Here is a 23,984-nt window from a genome sequence, read left to right as displayed (position 1 = left end):
CCTTTTCGCCACCTTAGACCAAAGTGGGGGGTCGGGGAGCATTTGAGCCAAGATATTCTAACGAAAAGCAAAGAAACAACCCATATAGTCTTCTCCACCTACGAAGTGCACCAGGATGCACGCAGGCTCCATCTCAGGGCCAAGAGATGAGCCACGGTGGTCGCACTTTTTGGGTCAAGAGGTACTGTATGCTCCCCCTCCGCAACAATTCGTCTTTTGCACCCAAGCTGTTGAGGTTCCTGGCTTAAAATGTCTTTTAGAGCAGGATGTGGGTTTGCAGGGGGAAATGTGGTACATTAAAACCAGTACCCACGTCTGTCGAGGGCGCTGATGTTTCTGATTCAAAAGCTGCTCCTGTCTACCCTGAAGAAAAAGAGGGGGAGACCCAGAAAGAAAAAAACAAAACAAAACCGCCTCAGCGGGTACTGAGGGGCTCCAGGAGCGTAGTTAGTTGTTTGAGGACGTGTCTTCTCACACGACAGGATCCGAAGAGGACTTTAAGATGCTTCCAGCTTGCAAAATGTGGAGGCGCCCACGTGTGGCCTCGTCCCTGGTACTCACGAACAGAGGTCCGGGGGAGAAGCTCCCTGAGCACGTCCAGGAAAGCAGGGAGCTAGGGGCGAGCCCACCCCTCAACCCGGAGTCCTTGCCCTTCAGAGGAGCCTCTAGGCCCAGGCAGCCTGGAGTCTGAGGGGGTTGGAGCTGGGGCAAGAAACTCGATTCAGGGCTGAAACGTGACATGAAAATCTTCACCGGGTTAAACAAACAGCCGAGCAAGCTGCAGCTTCAGCGGGGGTGGCGGTGGGGGCGGACGCGGCTCGCGCCGATCTCTGTTTCCAAAGTCGTTGCATTGTGAAAATAAGCGGCTTCGTGCAGCGTGTTGTATGGGCTGATGTCTCCCACCCCCACGCCAGCCCCCAGCGAAACCCGGCAGATAATCAGCACGTCCCACTGTTTAGTCATATTTGACAACTGGGTTAACCTGGTATCTAGGCGCTGGCAAACGGTACAAAGGGTGCCCTCAATTACCACTTGAAGCTTCGGGTGTGAGTGGCACTTGTATTACCCACTGGGTCAGAGGCCAGAGCGACAATTAGGAAGTCACATAGACCGCTAGGGGAAATGGCGGGATGCGGCAGGCTCCAGGCCCTCCCAACAAGTCTGTGGGTGTAGACCTAGACGAAGAGGCCTATTTCTATCCTTTCGGAGGAGCTGTCCCTTCACCCTTTCTCCTCAATGTGACTCAGAGTAAAACTGAATCCAGTGGGAATCTGGAACCAGGTAGACAAGTGACAATAATACAATCGCGAGCGAGAATGACGGATTCCAGCTGAAGTTGTGCTCCGCAGGCGAGAGCCTGGATACACAAAGTGAGCGTTGACATTTTCATCTCTACTTGGGCCTTGCTCGTGTGGCCTCCGCCTTGGCGCCCCCTCCCCTCCTGTCTCCTTTCCCACAAGTGGAGAGTCGAGGACTGTCAGTCCTAACTTGCATCATCTTAGGGAGGTCGCGGGGGGGTGGGGGTGGGGGGGTGGGGGGGTGGGGAAGCTTGTGACTCGGTCTCAACGATACTTAAACTTGGCTTGGTGAGTGTGTGTAAATTTTTAATTGCGCTGTAATTTCTTCAGTCCCTAGCCGGCGACCGCCCCCGCCCCCCACCCAGCTAGCCGCGGTGACTGGCACGCGCCGGGAGCCCGGGCTTGGGCCCCTCGGCGCGTCTGATTGGCTGCTGGGCAGCTCCCGTCTGCTCTGCCTGCGCCCTCATTGGGTAAGAAGCGCAGCCAGCGGCACTTCAAAGCGGGTGCTCCTCGCACTTAGGCTGAGTTTAGCCGGCTGGAGCCCGGAGTCCGCTCGGCGCGAGCGCGGGGACGCGGGAGCCGCGCGGAACCCGAATAGTTTTTCCGAGCAGCCGCCAGGCTCAGCCTCGCTCCAGGCCCCGCCACGCCACCCAGGGACCTGCTATGGCCACGTCTATACTTGGGGTAAGTCGAAAGTGCGGTATTTGCTTGTTTTAACAGGAGTAATTTTTCGTTATGGCTTCTCCAGGTTGGCGGCTCTGGAGAAACTGTTGCTGCCCGACTGCAGCCTCAGCTTCTTTGAGCACTTTCCACATTTCTGGGGCTGATTCTTTCCAAATTATTGGAATCCAGGAGGTGCCTTTGAAAGAAAAGGATTTGTTAAGCAAGTCCTTTCAATATTTGGTTTTAGAGGTTCCCTTTCTTCCCCGCGTGATTTATATCCCATCCCCACCCTCCCCCCACCCCCTTGCTTAGGGGATTGTTGCAATTACGCGACAGTGTTTCCAGAAAACAGTCTTAATCGTTTTGCAGACCATGTAGTCACGTTAACATTTACACTTCTGCGGCTCCCTAGTTCGTCTATGACTGAAATCCATCGCGGGGGTCTCTTCTGCTCGGATTCTTGTCTTCGTGTGTGTGTGTGTATGTAAACATTTAAAACGTTTTCTATTAAAAAGAATGAAGTCGCAGCCACCCTTGGGAGCAGTGCCCCAAGTTGCCCCCACCCCGGCCGCTGTTCCGGCCGCCTCTGCCCTCACCTGGTGTTTGCTGTCGATGTGTTAACCTCCGCGCTTCATCCCGGAGAGGGCGACTTGGGGGCTTCTTTGAGAGGAGCGGGCTTATGGCGAGCGGAAGGCGAGCGACTTGAGTCCTGTTTGGGGCAGGATATGCAGGGACTGAGGCGGGGAGAACCGACACATCTTTGATTTGTAGCCCCACCGAAGAACAACTTTACAGCTCCGGGACCCTCTCTCTTGGGATCGCCTCCGCCCCGCGCGGGGCATCCTCCGCGAGCGCACCGGGAGGAGGCGCGAGTTGGGGGGCCACGACCCCCCCGCCCGCCGCCCCGGGACCAGCGGCTGGGGGACGGGGCTGCTCACGGGTGCACTTTGTCTTCCTCCCACTTGTTCCTGCCCTTCTCCTCCTCCTCCTTGCTCCCTCCCCCACCCCACCCACTCTAGGAAGAGCCGCGCTTCGGAACGACCCCGTTGGCCATGCTGGCGGCGACCTGTAACAAGATCGGCAACACGAGCCCGCTGACGACGCTGCCGGAGTCGAGCGCCTTCGCCAAGGGCGGCTTCCATCCCTGGAAGCGCTCCTCGTCCAGCTGCAACCTCGGGTCCAGCCTCTCGGGCTTCGCAGTGGCCACAGGCGGCCGCGGCTCGGGCGGCCTGGCGGGAGGCTCGGGCGCAGGCAACAGCGCCTTCTGCTTGGCCTCCACGTCCCCTACGTCGTCCGCTTTCAGCAGCGACTACGGCGGCCTCTTCTCCAACTCGGCGGCGGCCGCGGCGGCAGCGGCCGGCGTGTCCCCACAGGAGGCGGGCGGCCAATCGGCCTTCATCTCCAAGGTGCACACGACGGCGGCCGACGGCCTGTACCCGCGCGTGGGCATGGCGCACCCTTACGAGTCGTGGTACAAGTCAGGCTTCCACTCGACGCTGGCGGCGGGCGAGGTGACCAACGGCGCTGCGTCGTCGTGGTGGGACGTGCACAGCAGCCCGGGCTCGTGGCTGGAGGTGCAGAACCCCGCTGGGGGGCTCCAAAGCTCGCTGCACTCGGGCGCCCCCCAAGCCTCGCTGCACTCGCAGCTCGGCACCTACAACCCCGACTTCAGCTCGCTCACGCACTCGGCCTTCAGCTCCACGGGCCTCGGCTCCTCGGCCGCCGCCGCTTCGCACTTGCTCTCCACCAGCCAGCACCTGCTGGCCCAGGACGGCTTCAAGCCGGTGCTGCCCTCCTACTCGGACTCCAGCGCCGCGGTGGCGGCCGCCGCAGCCAGCGCCATGATCTCGGGCGCCGCGGCCGCCGCCGCCGGGGGGAGCTCGGCGCGCTCGGCCCGCCGCTACTCCGGCCGCGCCACCTGCGACTGCCCCAACTGCCAGGAGGCCGAGCGGCTGGGCCCGGCCGGGGCGAGCCTGCGGCGCAAGGGCCTGCACAGCTGCCACATCCCGGGCTGCGGCAAGGTGTACGGCAAGACGTCGCACCTGAAGGCGCACCTGCGCTGGCACACGGGCGAGCGGCCCTTCGTGTGCAACTGGCTCTTCTGCGGCAAGCGCTTCACGCGCTCGGACGAGCTGCAGCGGCACCTGCGGACTCACACGGGCGAGAAGCGCTTCGCCTGTCCAGTGTGCAACAAGCGCTTCATGCGCAGCGACCACCTGAGCAAACACATTAAGACGCACAACGGGGGCGGCGGGGGCAAAAAGGGCAGCGACAGTGACACGGACGCCAGCAACCTGGAGACGCCCCGCTCCGAGTCCCCTGACCTCATCTTGCACGACTCCGGCGTCAGTGCGGCCCGGGCGGCTGCGGCTGCGGCGGCTGCGGCTGCGGTGGCAGCCTCGGCGGGAGGCAAGGAAGCCGCGTCTGGCCCCAACGACTCTTAGAGATCCGGCGAGAGGCGCGAGGAAGCGAGCGAGCGAGTAGACTACGGAAGCGAGAGAGAGGTTCGGAGGGCAAACGACCGGGGGATGGACGGGCGGGGGCTCCCGGGCCGCCCCCGGGCCGGCGCGAGGTGGTGCGGCATCCGGCTCGCGGACCGCCGCTCGCCTGCCAAGCCAGGAGCTCCCCTCTGCTGCCCGAGCCCAGACGAGAATCGAACGCGTGTTCCAGGAACAAAAGCGAACCAACTTGCGACACAAACACTTTAAAAAACTGCACACACAGACACACACACGCCGGAGACCTACAACCACAAGCACGCACACTCAAGCGTGCACACACACTAACACACCACTCGCACAAACTTCTCGAGCGAAGAGCAATACACAGAAACGTTCCCTCCTCCCCCCACCGCCCACCCCCTTCCTCCACCCTTTTCTTTCCTTTTCTCCAAAAACGAGTCACCACCCTGCAAAGGACTGTCAGAACATTTGAGAACAAACGGGACCTATAAAAACAGACCCTTTGCGTGGATTATATTATATATAAAATGCTCCAAGTCCTGCTTGATATCTACTTACAGTGAAACTTTTTTTTTCCTATAAAAGGAAGCATCAAAAAAGGCTGAAGGTGAGAAATTAAACTGGAAGTCTAGTGACAGTTTCTCTGTATTTCATAACATCTGTATAAATAGGGTTCAAAAGATTGTGTTCTCTTTTATTTTCTTGTAAGTGTTCATTCGAATAGAGGTTTTTTTTTTTTTTCCCTTTGGTGAATTCCTGAAATTCAGGGAGTTTTTTTTTAATTTTCTGATGCACTTTGTGAAAGTCAGTATATATGTAAAAGATATTTAAAATGTTGAGTTATCATTTCACTCACAAACACGTAAGTTAAGGTCATCTAAAGAAATTAAATGCGTTTATCTGTATGAAGAAAATCTTGACACCATATTTTCATTTTGGTATTATTAAAGGACTCTGAACAATACACTTTCTTTTTTTTTTTTTTAATCCTGTTACCCCTCCCACCCCAACTAGTAACCTTTACATGGGTAGACTTTTTTTTGTTGGGAAAAATTCCCTTAATGTTAGTCTTAGGTAATGTAAGGTTTATGTGAGTTATAAAAAGCCATAATACATGTATGTTTTTTGCGAAGTCAGAATTATTTATTTGTATATTAACAGCATAAATTAAATGGGGTTATAAGGTGTAGTTGTATTACTTAAGGAGACAGCTCTCAAAAAGTGACATTTTAAAACTCTGGAACCCGTTCGAAAAAGCAAAGGTCCTTGGCAGTTTTAACTGGGGAGGTGCCTACCCCTGCCAGAGAGGTCAGACAAAACTCCAGTGGGTTTGTTTGTTTTTAAAAAGCGATTTAGACACAATGAGTGAAAGGGAAAAGCTTTTAAAAAAGAAGTCTTTTACCTCCCAAGACCCTCTACGGTTGGGAGGTGACTCAAGGGAATAAATCGCTAGAGTCAATACCCCGGAAAAGACATTTCATGCCTAAATGAAAATCTTGTTAAATGTTATTAATTTTGACTTAGAGCACACAGCAGCCCCCTGTGCCTTGTATTCCCTTATTAGGGATTCATGTCTTATCAAATATCTAATTAATCTCCTAGACATCATTTGTTCTGGCCAACTTTATCTCAGCTGGTCCACGGGGAAAACTCCAAATATTCTCGGTGACAAAGCTCCCTTGAAGATCTTTTTAATTGTCTAAATTAACTGCACCAAATTTGCATGTCAAACGGTAAAGGGCAACCTGAGATAAAATGTAAACGTTTTAAAAGCCCCCAAACTAAGCACTTGATTTGATAACTAGGCTTTTTAATGTTATGGAAGACAACTGCTCCTTTCCTTTTCAAAGACGGCTGATCTATGCAAATAGTGAATTGGAAATGCCTAGGTCCCCGCGCCGTCAAATGGCCCTCGCAGGTTATTTGAATATCAGTGGCGCTGCTTCTGAAAAGGTTCAAGGATGCTCTCTGACTTCTTTGTGATTACTCAGTGCGGCGTCTTATTCTGAAGAAAAAAAAACTCAGGAATAATTAAAGGCTGGGATCAGGCCTGGGAACACATTTGGGACAGGAATCTCATTTAGACAGTCTCTTTCAAAATAAGGCACAGTTAAATTGACCAGAAGGCAATTATTGAAATGAAAATTATTTTCACTCTCTTTGTCTTCTGACCACCAACTTAACAGCCCCGGTTTAAAAGAGAGGGAGAAACGAAAAGAAAATTGGTAAATGAAATAATTTCGCAATTCGAAAAAATGTTAATTTAGAAAATGAAGTACATATTTACAGAATAAAAACTGTATCTAAAAGGCTCCCCTCACAATAGAAAATACAAGCAAAGTCAGCCTCAGTGTGTGGGGCAGTGTGAAGATTTAAAAAATATTATTGTCTTGGGAAGTGGAAAGAATGTTTTGATTTTTATAGAGGAGAAAAAAAATAAACTGTTGTTATTAAGTCAACAAAAATTTTCTCTCAAACTGCAGTGAAAAGCCAAGTAGCAAAGTAGCGATAAAATGTACAGCGAAGGTCTCCAGTCGGGCGTTTGCAGAGTCTCGGGCTGGGTGACTTCCCGCTCCCCCTTCCTGCGTCCCCGAAACCTCGGCTGGCCGGCTCTTCCTCGAGTGTTTCTTTTCTCTGGCCATTTTCTCTTCTGGCTCAGTTTATCACCAGGGCCCCCAGCCTACACTCCGCGCGCCCTCTCGTCCAGGCCTGGCCTGGACGTTCACCCTAGGGGCTTGGGGCCAAGGAGCTGGAGGTCGAGAGCGTGCCTGGCGTGTTTGGGGGCCTGCGGGTAAGCGGCGCGGAGGTGAGGGTGTGGTGGGGTCTCCCGGGGATTAAGGGCGCCCAGGCGTCTGCCCCAGGCAGCTTTGTTTCTCGTGGATAATAAAGGCAGATCAAAGGGCCTGGCCGCGCAGGTCCCGCTCGCCTCGCGACTCCCTCCGCAGCCCAGTGATCAAGGCCTCTGCGCGCTGCCTGTGCCCCGCGGGTCAGCGGATGTCCATCACCGCGGCTCCCCAGAACCGCGGGCGGCGGGCGGGCGTGAGCGTCCAGCCGGGAGAGCGGAGCTCGCGGAACCTGCACGCGGAGGGAGAAGGCCCCTGCCCCCAGCCGAAACTAGCAGGCAAGGGAGACTCCCGCCCTCTTCCCCAACCTCCGGCCGCAGGGGGCCCTGGGGGCGCGGGGATACCTCGACCGGAGCAGGCGGCGACCCGCTGGGCCCCAGCAAATTGGGGAGGGCGGGCGTGGGAGGAGGGAGCCCAGGAACCCCGAGACGAGTTCGGTCTCCACCCGAGGTGGGGCCGCGTCTCCCCAGGGCCACCTCGGGGTTCCTGGGCCCGGCTGTGGTCCGGGCGCAGGCGAGGGCCGCAGCTCGGAGGCTGGTGTGGGGTTGGGGGCGCAGGCAGGGGCCCTGAGTCCTCTCAGTCCCGGGTGAGAGGAAATTCGATTTCGTTTCAGCCGGTGTCTCCAAGCATTTCCTGCGCTGTAGCTTCTCTTCCTGCGCAGGAGAGGAACGAAGACCAAGTTTTCCTCGGCCCTTCTCTCAACCAGCCGCAATCCACACCCTCCCGCCGAGTTCTGCCTTTTCTGGCTTTATTTACTTTTTTTTTTTTTAACCCTTGGAGTGAATCGAATTCTACCTGATTTGGGGGGCGGGGGGGAGTTGCGGAGAAAGAATGAAAAAAAGAAAGAAAAGAGATTTTTCTCTTCTTCAGGAGGGAAAACATTTTGACGCGATTAGATGGTGCACCTGAGCGGCTTGTCTGGACATTCCGTCAAATCGTTATAAGTCGTGTAAAATTGAATTTCTTTTTATTCAGATGGAAACTTTATTTATTTTAACTCTAATCTTATTTGCATCTATTATCTGTATTCGCCAAGGCTCTCTCCCACTACAAAAATGCAGATGAAGTAAATCTTACATAAATCCCGCCCATTTGTGTAATTGGTATACTAAGTGTTTATTTTAAGTGAGAATAATTTAGCTACAAATTTTCTTAAGGAATAACATTCTTAACACATTAAAAAAACTGAAAACTCTGATTTGCTTTTATGTTTGACAGTCGCTCTTGATTCCTTTAAGAGGAGCTTGGCGAGTGCGGCTCTCTGGCGCCATCTAGAGCTCGGGTTCGGGAAGGCCGCACTATCCGCCCTCGCTTGCCGCTTCGAGAGCGGGGAGTCTGCGTTTGCAGCGAGCTGCAACAACCGAGCGAATCCAGCAAAGAAAAGCGAGTTTTTGTCTTCCGGGAAAGACAAACCCCGCTACTGGGGAGCACTGCTTAGTAATGGCCGGAATTATTGCTCTAGGCAAGGAAGTTTTTTCTGAGATGTGCTAACTGAAAATCCAAACAAATAAAATAACGCCCTTCTTGGCCCTAGTCTTAGAATTGGCGTATTTAATATTTCTTTCAAGGCAACTTCAGGGTCTTCCAACTTGGAGTTGAGCACGCTGGGCGCTGTCGGCGGCGGTTTGGAGCCGGCATGGGGACCCGGCCGTGGGCGCAGCGCCCCCGCCCAACGTCCCTGGCCTGGACCGACCAAACCAAGCTGATTAAAGCACGCAAGCAGATCGTCCCATGTCCCCAGACCCCCTGAGAAGGGGAGAGACGTGAGGGACCCGCACCTTCTCCAGCCCGGACCCGGGGATGGCCGAAGCAGTCTCCTGCCTCGCCGCAGTCTTCCAGGCGCCGTCCCGCCGGAGTCGAGTGCTGGGGGCTACTGGGTAGGCCGGGACCCGGCGGGGCGGGCAGGGTCTCCGAGGGCTGCCAGAAGTCCCGAAACCCCTCCTCCCAGCTCCTTGCGAAGGACCTGCACTGCCCGCCGGCACGAACTGATCCCTTTTGCCCCCGCCTTTTCCCTTGGAAACCCAAATCTAAAATCGGATAACACTTGGGGGCGTTGACCAATTTTCTCTCCACTCTGCGTCTCGCCGTCCCCCCGCCGCCCCTTTCCCTCCTCTTTCTAGTCCACTACCCCACCCCTCGTCTTCAGACGTCGTGCAATGGCTTCTTCCCCTCCTTTCTAGTCCCCCACCCTCCGCGCACGTTTATTGTATTTTAATCTTAAAAGCTACACCTCCAAATCCCGCACCCAAGGCCGCAGAGGCGCCGGAGCCCGCAGCAGATAAAGCCGGCCGAGGCGACGGGGCGCCGGGCTCCCTGATCTCGCGCCAGGGAAACGCCTTGCGTTTCCCGGAACTCTCAGCCACCTTTGCAGCGGGTACCTCGGCTGGGTTTGTATTTGCTGTTTTAATACAAATCCCGCCGCACTGCCTATTTCAAAGATGTGCTAATTACTACTTGGATAGCAGGGCGCAAAGTCCTTGTCCATTTCCAAGTACAAAGTAGGTTGCTAGAAAATTTGAAATTGCCTTTCAGCCTAAAGCTGCCTTACCTGAATGTCATAATTACAGTAATTATGTACATCCAAATTACATGCTAATTAAATTAGAATCAAATCGTTCTAAATCGAAATCAAATGAGGTAGTGAAGAATTAATCAATGACAACATAAATAGAGAGCTTCCTTCAGAGATATTTATTGTAACGATCCAAGGAGGAATTTGATCTGAAAAAGTCACCTGTTTATTTACTTTCAAATTAGTAATCAGTTATTATCCCTTCTCCATAATTTTAACCGTTCAGTGTTATTTACCCCCACCCTTTCCAGACGCTGGAGTTTATAGAAATATGTATGAGGTAAATACATACAGACATGCCTACCCTATATGTTATTGATATAAATATATACAGTGTGTTTGCAACTCCAGTTAAGGGAAGGTTTCAGCAAGTCCGTGGAAACATGTTCCTCCAGGGCCTGTTCTCAGGGACCTGGGAAAGCAAAGCAAGGCTTTAGATTTTCCAAGATCCTTACACTCTCTTCCTTTAGAATTCATACCAGGAATTTTACATTGTTTTGCAAACATCCAACCATTTCTGGGAGATCTATTTATTTAAAAAATGCAGACTGATAAGTCCCCTCTCCACCCCCCAACCCGCTCCACCGCCCACCCCTCGCCCGGCAACCGCGATCTGTTTTCTGCTGGCGAGAGTCAACATTTTCATTTTTGCCCTGGGAGCGAGAGATTAGCATCAGCGTCCTAAAGCGCCCTCTTCACCTGTGGAGCCCGAGAGACAAGAGATATTCGCTCGCTTTCCTAACTAGCGAAGTCCCCTCTCCGACCTGCAGAGGAGAAACGCGCGGGAGACCGGGCGAACTTAGGCAGGAACTGGCAGGCGAGGGCGCTTGGCGGCCCTGGCGCCCTGGTCCCCAGGGCGCAGCTCCCCTGGCCCACAGCCTGGAATTTCTGAGTGGCCCACCGGTGGGGTCGGGGATGGGGAGGAGGACCGGTGCTGCGAGTTAGCCCGCACCCTTTCCTGTTACACGTTGTCAGTGGGTAGTCCAGCGGCCTCTTCGCTTATTCTAGGAGGGAGACGGGCCCCCTAATAATCAGGCTTTCGTCTGGGTTTGAGGTACGTTCAGGTTGCCAGACGCGTGTCTAGGAAAGCATCACGGTGCGCAGGGGTGGAGTCGCCTCTGGAGATGTGAAGAGCAAGCCAGCTCGGGACTCACTCCAGCCCCCGACTCCAGCCCCCATCTGGCCTCCTTTCAGTCTAAGGCGAGGTGCTTGGAAGCCACGATCCGGTCAGCACCCAAGCCTCCGGACCTCCGCTTCTGCCCACCGCATCTGGAGGACCTTCAGACCGAAAGGACTGGGGTTTTCCGTGTCTACGAGCCAGGGCAGTTTGGGCCAGAATGTGCATTTCTTTCCATTCCAAGACGTCTCCTGCGTTTCACCCCGCTTCACTACTAAGTTATATTCTGAGGGTGTTAAGTGTGGCGTGAAGAAAGGAGAAAGGGGGTATAGGATGAGGATCTGTTTCCGCTTCTGTCAGCAGGAACGGGGTTTGAGGAGATTCACCAGTTCTGGGTTGCCATTGCATCTCCCAAACCTTATAGTTCCCTCCGTCTTAGTTGTTGCTCACAACTTTTAAAAAGCATTTCTCCTTTTTGATCTGAAAAACCCGCTCCCAAGACCAGCAGCTATTGCATGCCTTTATCTCTTTTCAAGTGGTAACTATCTAGGTTTTCTTTTCAGAAAATCGAAATAAGATTTCTTAATACTCCTCAGCTACTGAAGCTAAAATGCAGCTTTCTCTCAGATCTTATTAAGCACAGGGTGTGGAGGGTGCGGCCTTGCAGACTGGGCTCCTCCAGCCCGCCTCAGCCCAGTGGCCGTTTCCTAAGGAGGAAAGTGAAATGGCTTAGGTGGATTTTAAAATCTTTGAGAGTCAATGCTGAAACAGTAAATATTTGGTGATTAAAAATGGGAAACGCCGAGCTCCGAACAGCACCGACTGAGTGATTCACTGTCAGCAAGCCATCTCCTGGAAGAACAGCAAGGAAGGTCTCACCAAGCCTTTCAGATAAAAAGCTTTCTTCAGATTAAAACCGTATGATACAAAGCAAGATCTCCATTTCCCACTGCAAGGTAAGCCGAAACCTGCTGCTATGCTGCAGCAACCTTGCCTATTCTGGCACATTTATTAAATTAAATGATGACTAACTTACCACATTCAGATAAATAAACAAGTCCTAACCTAGTAATCTGATCATGCCTGACCATTTGTAAATCGACAGCACCTCCTGCAGGAATTAATTTGCTAGTGTTAAATAACGTTAAATGTTAAGCCAGGGAAAGGGGAGGAAGAGACCTATGTCTCCGAAGTTAGCCAGTGCTATGTCAGGCCATTGGACAAATTAGAAATGTCACTAGGTATACCCAGATTTCTTGAAAAGAATTTCTCTATTAAGGGTCGGAAAAATGACTTATCACCAGACTTTTCCTGTGGTTTTCTAAAAAAAAAAAGTTACTGTTGAGGACTTTTGTTCTCGAATCATACGCATTAAACTTGGAGGATTCTTTTTTGGAGTTAGTACTTAGGGAAACCTCTACACATTCAACTAGACATAGTTTCTATTATAAGCCTTGTCTCTGGTTTTTACCTGTACTTCAAAAGCAAAAGGATAACAACATGCTTAACATTTAAAAAATCACTTTCAATTGCTTTTGCCTTTACATTAGAATATGCTGAACAAGTCAGGTGAGCCTCTTTAAAACTGTTACCTTGTTAAGATTATACGTGAAAATGCCTCCCTTCAGTTTTTAAGTTTGCCAAGTGGGAATGCTACCCCTTGCGGCTGTCTGGTACCCTTGGGTGACCAAGTCTGAAAGTCAAACAGCAAACCAACATTTTCTATAACTACATGTGACTTTTTCTCACCATTGGGTTGATAAGAATATTGGGGGTACTAGTACCGCTTTATAGTTTCTCAAACAGTGAAGGATAAGTTAGCCAGAGATTTAAAAAATCCGTGAGGCCACCTTCAAGTTAAAAGGGGACCACACTTTTGTGTAAGTGTTAAATGATAATGTGTTTAATTCACTTTAATTACAGGATGCATTTCAACATTTCCCTTCATGAACACTACAGGTTCAGAAATCCTTGAAGGCAGTAAGTATTGCATAGGTTTTGACATTATCAAAATTATAAAGTCTAAAAAGGCATAACATAGGAAATAATCAGTGCGACACTGATGAACTCAAGGTGTAAATTAGCAGTCTTTATCAATCTCAAATGCATGCTTTCTTTTTTTAAATGAAGGAAGGGGATCTTTGAGGTGCACAGTAAGTTACTGAAGAGTACAGGAGGAGGAATTCAAGTTCTCCTCTCCCAACTCTTAAAAATGTAAATAATCAAAGAGTTGTTTTATGCCTTCAGTTAGCTGCTTGTAAATCAGAGGACATCTGTGTGTGCATATATGAGAAAGATACACACACACACACACACACACACACACACACCAGATACACAGTCTTACAGTAATTCTTCTAAATTACTTTCTTATAAAATTTATGAAACTAGGACTGCCAATTCTCAAAACCATCTGAACTAATGAGTATTTGTATTCTATGAAAAAAAGGTGTTTTTAAAATGTGGAACCATGATAATAATACTTGCATATGTGATGGTTAGTATGTATTTTTTTGAATTGCATGTTACTTGTAATTTGAACTAAATGATTTTTTCTATAGTTCTCCTTTACCATACACTTTGAAACACAAGGGGAAATTTATAGCTAAATTTATGTATGTCACACATACCTATACTTATGAAATATATCTAAATAGTTTACTAATTCATGACAATAAATGCTTAACCTTTAGAAGTAAACTGTGTAATGGCTGAATGTCAGTAGTTGAAAGGCCATCTGTCCTAGGTAGAATAACGGTCCCTTAATGACACAGCAGTCCTAACCCGGAGCCTGTGAAGATGTTAGGTTACATGGCAAAGGGGAATTAAAGTTCCTGACAGAATGAAGGTTGCTAATCAGCTGATTTTGAAATACGGCGATTATCCCAGTCTCCTGACAGGCCCAATGTAATCACAAGAGTCCCCAAAAGTAGAAAACAATGCAGAATGTCAAAGTGTCAGAGAGCAATTAGGTGTAAGAATTTGACTCGACTTTGTTAGTTTTGAAGACAGAAGAAAGGGGCCAGGAGCCAAGGAATGCAGGTGGCCTCTAGAAGCTGGAAAAGTCAAGCAGATTTTTCCCAGAGCCTCCAGAGCGAACCAACTCTGCTGACACCTTGATTTTATCTCAGTGAGATTTTATCTCAGTTCAGACTTCTGATCTCCAGAACTGTATTTGCATTAAGACTGAGGTAATTTGTTAAGACAGCATAGAAAATTAACACATCATCCAAATGTAACTAGCTTCTTACCCTAGAGCAAAACAACTGAAAGGAGTTTAAAGTCTTAAAGTAATACTGATCAATTCATTACTTAATTCATACCAGGGAATTTCTACAGTGATTACACTTGGCTTCAAGTAAATTCAAATCTTAAAAGTAATAAATGTGAATTGAAAAAAATAATTAAACTATATCCATTCAATGTACTGTCATTCTTTTAATGATGAAAATGTCACAGAGTAATAAGGGGTTTTTATTTCAGTATAGGGTACAAGAAACATGTGTCAACAGAATATATTTTTACAGCCTCCAAATAGATTACTTACAAATATTTGCAAAGTTTATTCTTATGGGATTTACGTAGTTTTGTACTTGATGGAAGTTTACAGAGATGAAAAATTAAAATAGAGCTTCGTATAAGAAAGACAACAGTATACAATTTAGCCCTTGCTAAAGGTATTCAAGAAAAAAGTGGAGATATTTATTCTCAGTTAACCATCACATGTTTAAGTCTCTACTCTCTACTTCTGCTCCATTCTTTTGGCATCACTCTAGTATGTTTATCTCCCGATAATGCTCTCTATGCACTTTCCCTCCTCTGTACGCATCCATGCCACGGCATCTGGCGTCACTTCTTCTGTCCCACTCTTCACTTGGACTGCGCCGCGGCCGTTTCCTTATTTCTCTCGGCTTGTACCTGCCGTGACTTCTGCTTCGGCTTCTCCTGCTCCTCCCATCCCTGCTCTGGCTCCTGCTGCTCCTCTCCTTTCCTCCAGATCCTCTCTTCTCTGGACTCTGGTCAAGGCTTCTGGGCTTTCTGTCAGAATCAGAATGGCTCCATTTGCTGTTCTCCCCAGAACGCTCTTGTTTTAAAAACTTAGGCTTTTCCTTGTTACTGTGACTGCAAGAACGTTCTTCATCCCGTTTTCTCTTCTTAGACTTGTCTGTCTCTTCAGAATCACTGTTGTTATTCCCTGAACGCTTGTTTTTCTTTCTTTTCTTCTTCTGTACTTTTTTTCCTTTGCCGTCACTCTCACTGCTGCTTTCTGAACTGTCACTAGAGGAGGAGGAGGAGGAGAGTGGGGAGGAGGAGGAGGAGGAGGAGGAGGAGGAGGAGGAGGGCTTGTTTTTATGTTTTTTGTGTTTACTTCTACTCTTCTGAAGCTTTTTCTTTTTTCTATCTTTTTTCTTTTTCTTTTTTTTCTTCTCAAGTCGATCTAATTTCCTGTTATTAGAAAAAAATAGTAATAGGCTATGTAAAAATAGTCTGCCCTTTCACTGATAAATATAAAATTTTGAATAGACAATACAGTTTCTTAGAAACATTAAAAGTGGTGTTACCAAAAAAAAAATAAAAGTGGTGTTCAAATACAAATTCTTTACTTTTATTAAACAACAAATAATTTTCTTCCTTTTAAATTATTCAAGGCACATACACAATAAGTTTAAATTAAAAACGTTAATTGTCTAGGTATACTGTCCTCTATAGTAATGACTATTAAATTTTTTTTTACTGAATAAGAATTTGAAATTATATAGCATTCAACATAATCGTCACCGTGGCATAAAGAAAGGTCTGTAACATTAGCTGGACCAACTGCAAACTCAAATATAAAGCTCTAATCAATGAAACATTAATTTTATGTATGTACTATTTTAAAATATGGAAATACTAAACAACATTACACTGTCAAAATTCAAGAGCATATTCTCCAGAAATTCAGAATAACAATATATTTTTACATTTTTAAATACTGTATTTAAAAATGTCCTCACTGGATTCTGTCCAGCCATCCTCAAAACTCCACATATTGAAACAACATGAGCTCCCTCTATTGGACTCACCAGACATTTCTTGGATTCTTTAATCCAGAGGTAGTCTGTTTAACATGATTCATACTTACTTTAAATTTTAGCATTTTCAGGATTCCTCTTAAATCGTACAAAATTAAAGAGAGTAATACATGGCCCACAATATTGTTCTAAGAACAAACTGTATATAAAGATATGTAAATCTACTATGAAAAGTAAAACCTACAAATAAATCTATTTCCAAATTAAATTTTCTGAAAAGTGCAGTGACTCTGTGGTATCAGCTGAGTATATAATCTTACATTCATTTTCATATTCCTGAAAGACAAAACTATATTACTGTAGCTGAAGAATAAATCAATACATCAATGTGATACATAAATTAAGTACCTTAAACTTAGGATCAGAGTTGAATATGACACTAAAATGAAACATAAGAAAAAATGTAGTTGAATTAATTAATTAAACCGACACTTTTTAATCACCTGAGGAGTTTCTGTTTTTGTTTGGTTGTTAGTGACTTTAAAAATTCAACTTCTGGATCTTCTTCACCCTCGCTTGCAACATACTCCTAAGTCAACAAAAACATCATAAAATTGCTAGATTAGAAAACAAGTTAGTTGTCAGGAAACATTTACAAATAAGTTTTATATTAGGGACATACTGTTGATGAGTATGACATTTTGGATTGGAAAGAGGAATTCAAAAATTTTTGTAGTCTATCTGCCAAGGAGGATCATAATGCCCTAGGAGATTAAGATGACTGCTTTATCAGGAGAGGACGATAGAGAAACACAGACAAAATGTTTAAAGCATGGCTTCTACTCTCTCTTGTTTTTATTTTTTTTTAACCTTTCTCCGTTTTTATTTTTTGAAAATTTATTTCTAATTGGAGGATAATTGCTTTACAATTCTCTCTTAAGTTTGAATTTAAACACTTCTGGGTTTAAATATTTTCTTTTTAATTTAATGAAACATAAAACCCAGGAAGATCACAAACTTTACAGGAAGGTCAAAACACCCACACTTTTTGCCTTTATAATTTCAACAGTACATTATTAAATATATAAACAGTACATATACATAATAAATGGGCTTCTCTGGTGGCTCAGAGCTCTCTGGTATTCTCAGGTAAAGAATCTGCCTGTAATGGGGAAGATCTCCTGGAGAGGGGAACAGCAACCCACTCCAGTATTTTTGCCTGGAGAATCCCACTGACAGAGGAGCCTGGTGGGCTACAGTTCATGGGATTGCAAAGATTAGGACATGACTGCGACTAACACTTCACTTCACTTTATACACAGTAGATAGGTTGTACGTACAATCCCTAGCAATGTTTGAGATGGAATGTGACTCTCTCAGAGCAGTACAAGTTTATGCCAGTGGGAGGCTGGGTTTTAGTCTCAGCTCTGTCTTTAAATAGCCACATGACCTTAGGGAATCACTTAACTTCTGTGGGCTCCAGTTTCCTCATTAAATGAAATAAATGGTTTATATTAGAACATCTACAACCCTTTAAACTCAACCATTTCTGGATCTATGTACAGTTTAATCAAGTAACTGTTTAAAATATTTTCCATTATTTTTATACACTTCTTCTCATTGGTTCTGTTTAACATCACTTCAGGGTAAGTTAGCAGCAAAGAAAAAGTTAACAACCTTATCACCAGATCAGTTAGGTATTTTATCCACAAAAACCCAGAGAAGCAGCTTTGTTTATTAAAGTATAGGTTTAAAAACAATTTCTCATTTAGGTTAAAATAATAAAGAAGCAAAATCAAGATGTATTTTAGGCATTTTCTTTACTCTATCTTGCCTTCCTATGGATATATGCATATTGGAAAACATTAAGTAGCAATTCACAAGCAATCACATTTAGATTTATAGACATTTTCAGCTTACTGATAAAAAGATCATTACCTGTGATGGATCATTTGCGGTCAAGTTTCTCCCCAGTACATTTCGTTTCAGTGCAAACCCACTGTTTCTCATCTCCGCTATTAGCTCCGAGGGGTGCATCGATGGCCCTGTTCACAAAAATCACAGTTTGAATGTATCATTTATATCTCTCTACCTTTTTCGGACTCCACAGTAGGAATGCAGTTGAAGCTTTGTTAAATAAAATCACAGCTAAATCAACTCAATAATCTTCTGCTGAGCAAATAATCAGATATGATTTTCTAAAACAGCAGTCTGGAGATTCAGAATAGAAAATAATTGCATTTTTCTTTACGTGCTAGGGTATTCTCTTCTTATGTAACTTTGTCATAGTGAAAAAAATACACTTAAATGTTATCTTCTTGGTAGTTTTTAGTATAAAATCAAAGCAAAATGATTAAAAGACTGCAATTAAATTTTTTTTTGCAATTAAATTTTTAATAGTTATTCTCTCAGTAAGAATTCAATTTAAAAAGAGATACTTTTAAAGGTACATGAGCAATTTATTATTCTAGTTTCCAATTCAAAATTTCTAACCCTTATTTATCAAATACCAATACTGAATTCATTGCCATGTGGTTGCTAACTCATACACACATACACACACACACACACACACACACACACACACACACGCTATCAGTAACCATCAAGTACTTTAGTTATAATCTTGCACATATACATACCCAGAGTTTGAAGCTTCTAGTCATTAGTTTGGGGTCGGTGGCAAGCAGTTTTACGCTGGTTATATGTGTGTATGTGTTATATTTTCTATAAGCTGTTGTTTGCACTTTAGCAAAATCCCCAAACTTTTTGAAAAGTGAACTTGTTTTGGTAACATAATATGCTCTAAAGACAAAATATGGGCTAAACACAGACATAATTAAAAATAAAAAAAAAATTTTAAACATCTGTACTCTTCCATCAAACATTATTATATTTATGTAAGATAAGAGAGACTCTTTCCTCCTTCTTTTGCATATTCCAGTTTCACTTTGTTTTCCCTGCCAGTAGTAAATAATGACATTTCATGAAAGGTTTTTAAGTTTCTGCCCTAAATCATTACATTGGCTCCAATGAACTACACTGGGCAATGCATCTGGAATACAGGGAAGAATAGGACAGTTCCTGCCCGCAAGGAATTCATACCGGAAGTTGGGAGGATGGAGAAACAGTCAGAAACTGATATTCTAGTTTGCTGACTGAATATGTCATCTAATTTCTTTATTCTTTTAACTGCTCTATTGGTCTTTTAACTATTGATACTTATTTGCACGTTCACTTACATGTTACCATAAAAAACAAAAGGAAATAGGCAATACAATTTAAATCTGTTCTCTTGTCAGTAGCATCTCTGGTAAAAAGTTTGGTCAGACAAGTTCAGGTGTAGGTCACTAACTCTTATTGGACTCTGGGCTTTACCATTCTAGTCATATTAGCAAAAACAATTGAAAGTTGCCTATAGGTATTAGGGAGATAATTAGAAAAACCGCCTATTATTGGAGTATGGGAAGTATTAATAATGTGATGCTTTAATTTATTGGGGGAAAAAACCCTTATTTCTTGAAAACAAAAACATCATAAAGCAGTACCTTTGAATGATATATTTCATTTTAAAACAACACGATTTTTTGTTTCTTTTATACAATGTTCCTGTGGATTACTTTAATGACTTTAAGAAAAATTATTCAATTTGGTTGATAATATTGATAATAAGATGTTAAGTAAAAAACTGAATTTTAAATATTAGTATGGATTGCCTCTAAATGCACTGAAGTGCTAATATAATAGCTTTAAATTAATTAGTGTTCACTTTGGTGCCTTCTCAAATTTCACATGTAGAAACATAATTTGATAAAGTAGAAAATGTCTTTCCTGAGGTGTCAAAACTACATTTCTTTGTCAACAACTTTTTAGATGTTAAATGAATTCAGAAAGCAAACATGTTAAGAATTAGGATAAAAAGCACTCCAGTGAAGGGCTAAAGAGCTTTGGCCATTATGATGAGAGGGTACTGATTTCATCAGTTTTCATCAAAAGATGGGTAATTTTAATAAAATGTATTAGAAAACATGGTTTAAATTTTTTTATTACAGTACTTCCAACCACTTCAAGAAAATGATCTCTTTTTCCCCAGGCTGACAGAGATTATACAGACTATGAAGCAAACATTACTCTTCCACCACTTGTAGTTCTCCAAAATCTTAACTGAGATTTTATAGTATATATGCTTAGCACATACTTTCACACTGTATGACTCTAAATACAGTGATTAGTGAAGAATTAACAAACAGTACTCAATAAATAAAATAATGATCTTTTTGTCAGTAGCTATAACCGTTTAGGATTATTTTATATATATATATATATATATATATATATATATATATATATATATATATATATATTTTTTTTTTTTTACAAAAAATGCTCTTGATAGTAACATTTTTCAAAACCCAAACTTATTCACTTCATTTGGTACTTAAACTTTCTCCTTCCATCATCACAAGTTCTAGGTTTAAAAGATGTGACATATCAAGTTTAACTAAGATATATTTAGCAAGATATCTTTATACTTTCATGTTATTGTGATAGTGGCTAGGTAGAGTTAAACTGACAGACATGGCTCCAGCTGAGAGCTCAAAATTTAATTGATATAATAGATTATACAGATACGTTAAAAAGACAGATTTTACAAATATGTTCAAATGCAAAATGATTGTTTTTGGATACCTTAATAATTTAGATTATACATGTAGCTGGGGTTTAGGAATGTTTGGTTTGCTCTTAAATTTGCTATGGCAGAATGATTCTAGAGAACTCAGAAAAAAGGGCTGCTGCTGCTGCTGCTCAGTCGCTTCAGTAGTGTCCGACTCTGTGCGACCCCATAGATGGCAGCCCACCAGGCTCCTCTGTCCACAGGATTCTCTAAGCAAGAATACTGGAGTGGGTTGCCATTTCCTTCTCCAAGAAAAAAGGACATTTGTTTTAAAATGTAGATTTGTGAGGGATCCTTTCTAGATCACTTCAGCCAGGCTGGGTTAACCCTCCATAGTCTGAAAACCAGTGTTCCAAATTAGAAAAGCAGGTCCATGGAAGAAACTGTTTTCAGCATTCATTAATTTTGCAAACTTGCTTTGCTATGATATGTGGGTAAGCATCAAAATACTGATTGTGACTATAGTATGCAGTTCTATGTCCTGATTAGACCCAGACTTTTTTCTATTAGAAAAATACCATGAAGTCAATGTCACAGAAAAAAATTCTCCGAAGGCAAATTATATTGTATTAAAATTATGTTTGTGAAGGGTTTAATTTGTTCATTAAGAGCATTCATTTTTATAGAACTAAGCAAAAGCAACAGAAGGTAAAAAACCTTCTGTAGTAAAATAGGTATTTTATTAGAGAATAATATAGGAATCAAAAGGGCTGGCTGTGAGAAAGGCCCTATCGCTGACTTCACAATTACAGGACAGTAGTCCCAGGTGAATGCCACACACTGCACAGGAGGAAGACTAATGCTAAAGGCAGAGAGACTTCCTGTGTTTCACTGTTAACCCAGGTCCACCTGCTTTTCCTAAGACAGAGGTATCTTCCTTTCAAAATTCATCATTCCTTTAAAAAAAAGAATTACCTTCTACTATTTTACGGTATCCAGTGGGAGAAGAGAGAGCACTGAGCTCTAGGTTAAGAATAGCTGTATTAGAAAGACTTTGCCCTCCTTCCCCCAAATACACTAATTTAATTTATAGGATGCTACTGTTTACTGGGGCACTGAACAACATCCACTGGTTGCTGGGACTAAAATGCTATTCCTAGAGTGAATATAATTTTGTTTGTGATGACAATGGTGATCAATTTTTTTCTTTCTTGTTCTGTGTGTGTATTTTAACTTTATATAATGAAAAATCTCAAACCTAGACATAATAATGTAAAGAGCTCTATATACTCATCACACAGCTTCAACAATTATCAATATTTTACCATTCTTGTTTTATTTACTACCTCCAAGTATTTTTGTTTCTTTTTTGATAAGAGTATTTTTCTCCCTCTCCTTTTCTCTTTTTGAGGTATAAATGACACATCTTAAATCCCTTTTAATCTAAAAAAAGTAGCCATTTCCCTCATATGCCCCCTTTATTGCTATTCATTTGTTCAAGAAACTGGGTCATTTTTCCTGCAGAATTTCCCCCATTCTGGGCAGTGATGTCATTTAATGTTCTTTTGACCCTTGTATTTCCTGTAAATTAGCATTTGGATCTATAGGCTTATTACTAAATTATCTGGGTATTTTATAACACATACTTTAGGGGAATAATGGAAGGTTTTCTAAAATTGGGATTCAGGAAAATGACACCTGAAAACAAACACATTTTTGCTAATGAACTAGACTAAGGAAAAAAGGCTGAGACTTCAACTTGGTATGTTCTTGCTTTCACCATGCTATTTACTGTGGTCATACTAACAGTGACAAAAACCTTAAAAATGTATATGTTTGAAAATAAACCCCCAAACACATCACAAATAAATTATGATTCTTATTTTCATGTAAAGTACGACATTTATTTCTTCTTTCTTTCTTGAAGTTAAACTGACTATATATTGTGAAAAATCCACACTCCCTGTCACTAAATGTAAAAAGGACGCTTAGAAACACTAGTTATGTACGTGATCAAGAGGGAGAATTATCAAAATTACCTTATACTTGTATTTGATTCCTAATATTACCTAGCCTTTTTGCTTTAAAGAAAGCTTATAGAAAGTTATCTTAAAAAAAGACTGAAAAGGGGGGCACAGTAGGAGCGTGCAGCACACGTCCCAGGGAAAAAGTGAACAAAGCTATTAATAAAGTGTGTGGGTGATTTTTATTTATATAGATGAGAATGTTTTATGTATGATTTTCTAAAGGTTATGCAAGAACCAATTGTACTGAATTGTAATAAAACTGCTCCATACTGGGAATTTTCCTGACACATTGCCAGTTCATCTTCGTAGAGCTTGGAAACAATAGGGTTTCTTACTGCCCTTATCCAAGTTCATACTGAAGAAAGCTAATCTGATCTTTATTAAGACATACAATACAAAGGAAAAATTAAACATTTCATTTTTGTCTGTGTGTCTGGAAAATACACAAAAGCAAAGACAGAAAAAACTACTCTTATTGTATGCTAGTGAAAAACTCTGTATTAAAAACAACTTTGATATTTGAGTTTCATCTGATTATGTCTTTACATTTTCAACTTAATTTACATGCAGATATTTCAGTGATGATACATCTATCACTAAATATTATGATAAAGTGATAAAGATAATAAAGTGAATTCACAGTCCTAGAGAACAAAGAAAAATCATTTGTGTTGTGATGAATATGAAGTATTAGAAGTCAGCACTAGGTTTTTAAAGAAGGTATGAGAGTATGAACACTCTTGAAAAGAAATGCATCCATGAACTTCAAAAACATTATGTTGAGTCAAAGAAGAACACATACTGGATGATTCCATCTATATGAAGATCATGAACAGGTAAAAGTAACATGGGATTAGAAATTAGAGTGGTAGCTACAGGTGGAAGAGGCCAACTGGAAAGGGACTGAAGGGTATTTACTAGGTGACAACAATGCTCTATACTCTGGATCTTGTTGGAGAAACTGGTTACATGGATGCATATATCTGTCAAATTCAAACTACATTTAAGACCAGTGAATTTTGCTTAAAAATATATCAAGTCAGTCAACAGTGCATCTTTCCTGGTGGCTCAGCAGTAAAGAAACTGCCTGCCAATGCAGGAGACATCAGTTTGATCCCTGGGTGGGGAAAATCCCCTGGAGAAGAAAACAGCAACCCACTCCAGTATTCTTGCCTGGGAAATCCCATGGACAGAGAAGCCTGGTGGGCTACAGTCCATGGGGTTGCAGAGTCAGACACAGCTTGGTGACTAACCACCACAAACAACATTCAACAGTAATTACTGAATGACTAAGTTACCACAGACCGTCACCACATTTCTAAACTAGGTCTCTCTAAAACCATGGAGAGACCCCTGCATAAGGAATTGTAAT

General features: G+C 43.8%; 2 protein-coding genes across 2 annotated transcripts in view; one reads left to right on the top strand and one right to left on the bottom strand.

Moving 5' to 3' along the window:
* The first annotated feature begins 1,961 nt into the window (after positions 1-1,961).
* On the top strand, positions 1,962-4,405 carry SP9 (Sp9 transcription factor). Its single transcript, XM_061135708.1, has 2 exons — positions 1,962-1,982; positions 2,981-4,405. The coding sequence occupies exons 1-2, from the start codon at positions 1,962-1,964 to the stop codon at positions 4,403-4,405; spliced, it is 1,446 nt and encodes a 481-aa protein (XP_060991691.1).
* Positions 4,406-14,369: 9,964 nt separating this feature from the next.
* CIR1 (corepressor interacting with RBPJ, CIR1) overlaps positions 14,370-23,984 on the bottom strand; it is a 37,192-nt gene continuing 27,577 nt past the window's right edge. Inside the window, exons 8-10 of the mRNA XM_061135738.1 lie at positions 17,909-18,015; positions 16,474-16,559; positions 14,370-15,401 (exon numbers count right to left, since the gene is read on the bottom strand). Of these exons, the coding sequence (XP_060991721.1) occupies positions 14,723-15,401; positions 16,474-16,559; positions 17,909-18,015 (872 nt within the window). The 3' untranslated portion in view covers positions 14,370-14,722. The remainder of the gene's footprint in view (positions 15,402-16,473; positions 16,560-17,908; positions 18,016-23,984) is intronic.

The sequence above is a fragment of the Dama dama genome, chromosome 33 (assembly GCF_033118175.1).
Source record: "Dama dama isolate Ldn47 chromosome 33, ASM3311817v1, whole genome shotgun sequence".
Classification (NCBI taxonomy): Eukaryota; Metazoa; Chordata; class Mammalia; order Artiodactyla; family Cervidae; genus Dama; species Dama dama.
Note: the sequence above shows the minus strand (reverse complement) of the source record. Positions and strands in the feature narration are given on the sequence as shown.

What these genes read in the sequence shown, in the direction of transcription:
- SP9 (XM_061135708.1), top strand. Translation starts at nt 1,962, where the DNA reads ATGGCCACGTCTATACTTGGG. An exon ending in TGGCCACGTCTATACTTGGG is followed by an intron (nt 1,983 to 2,980) that starts GTAAGTCGAAAG and finishes CACCCACTCTAG; the next exon opens with GAAGAGCCGCGCTTCGGAAC.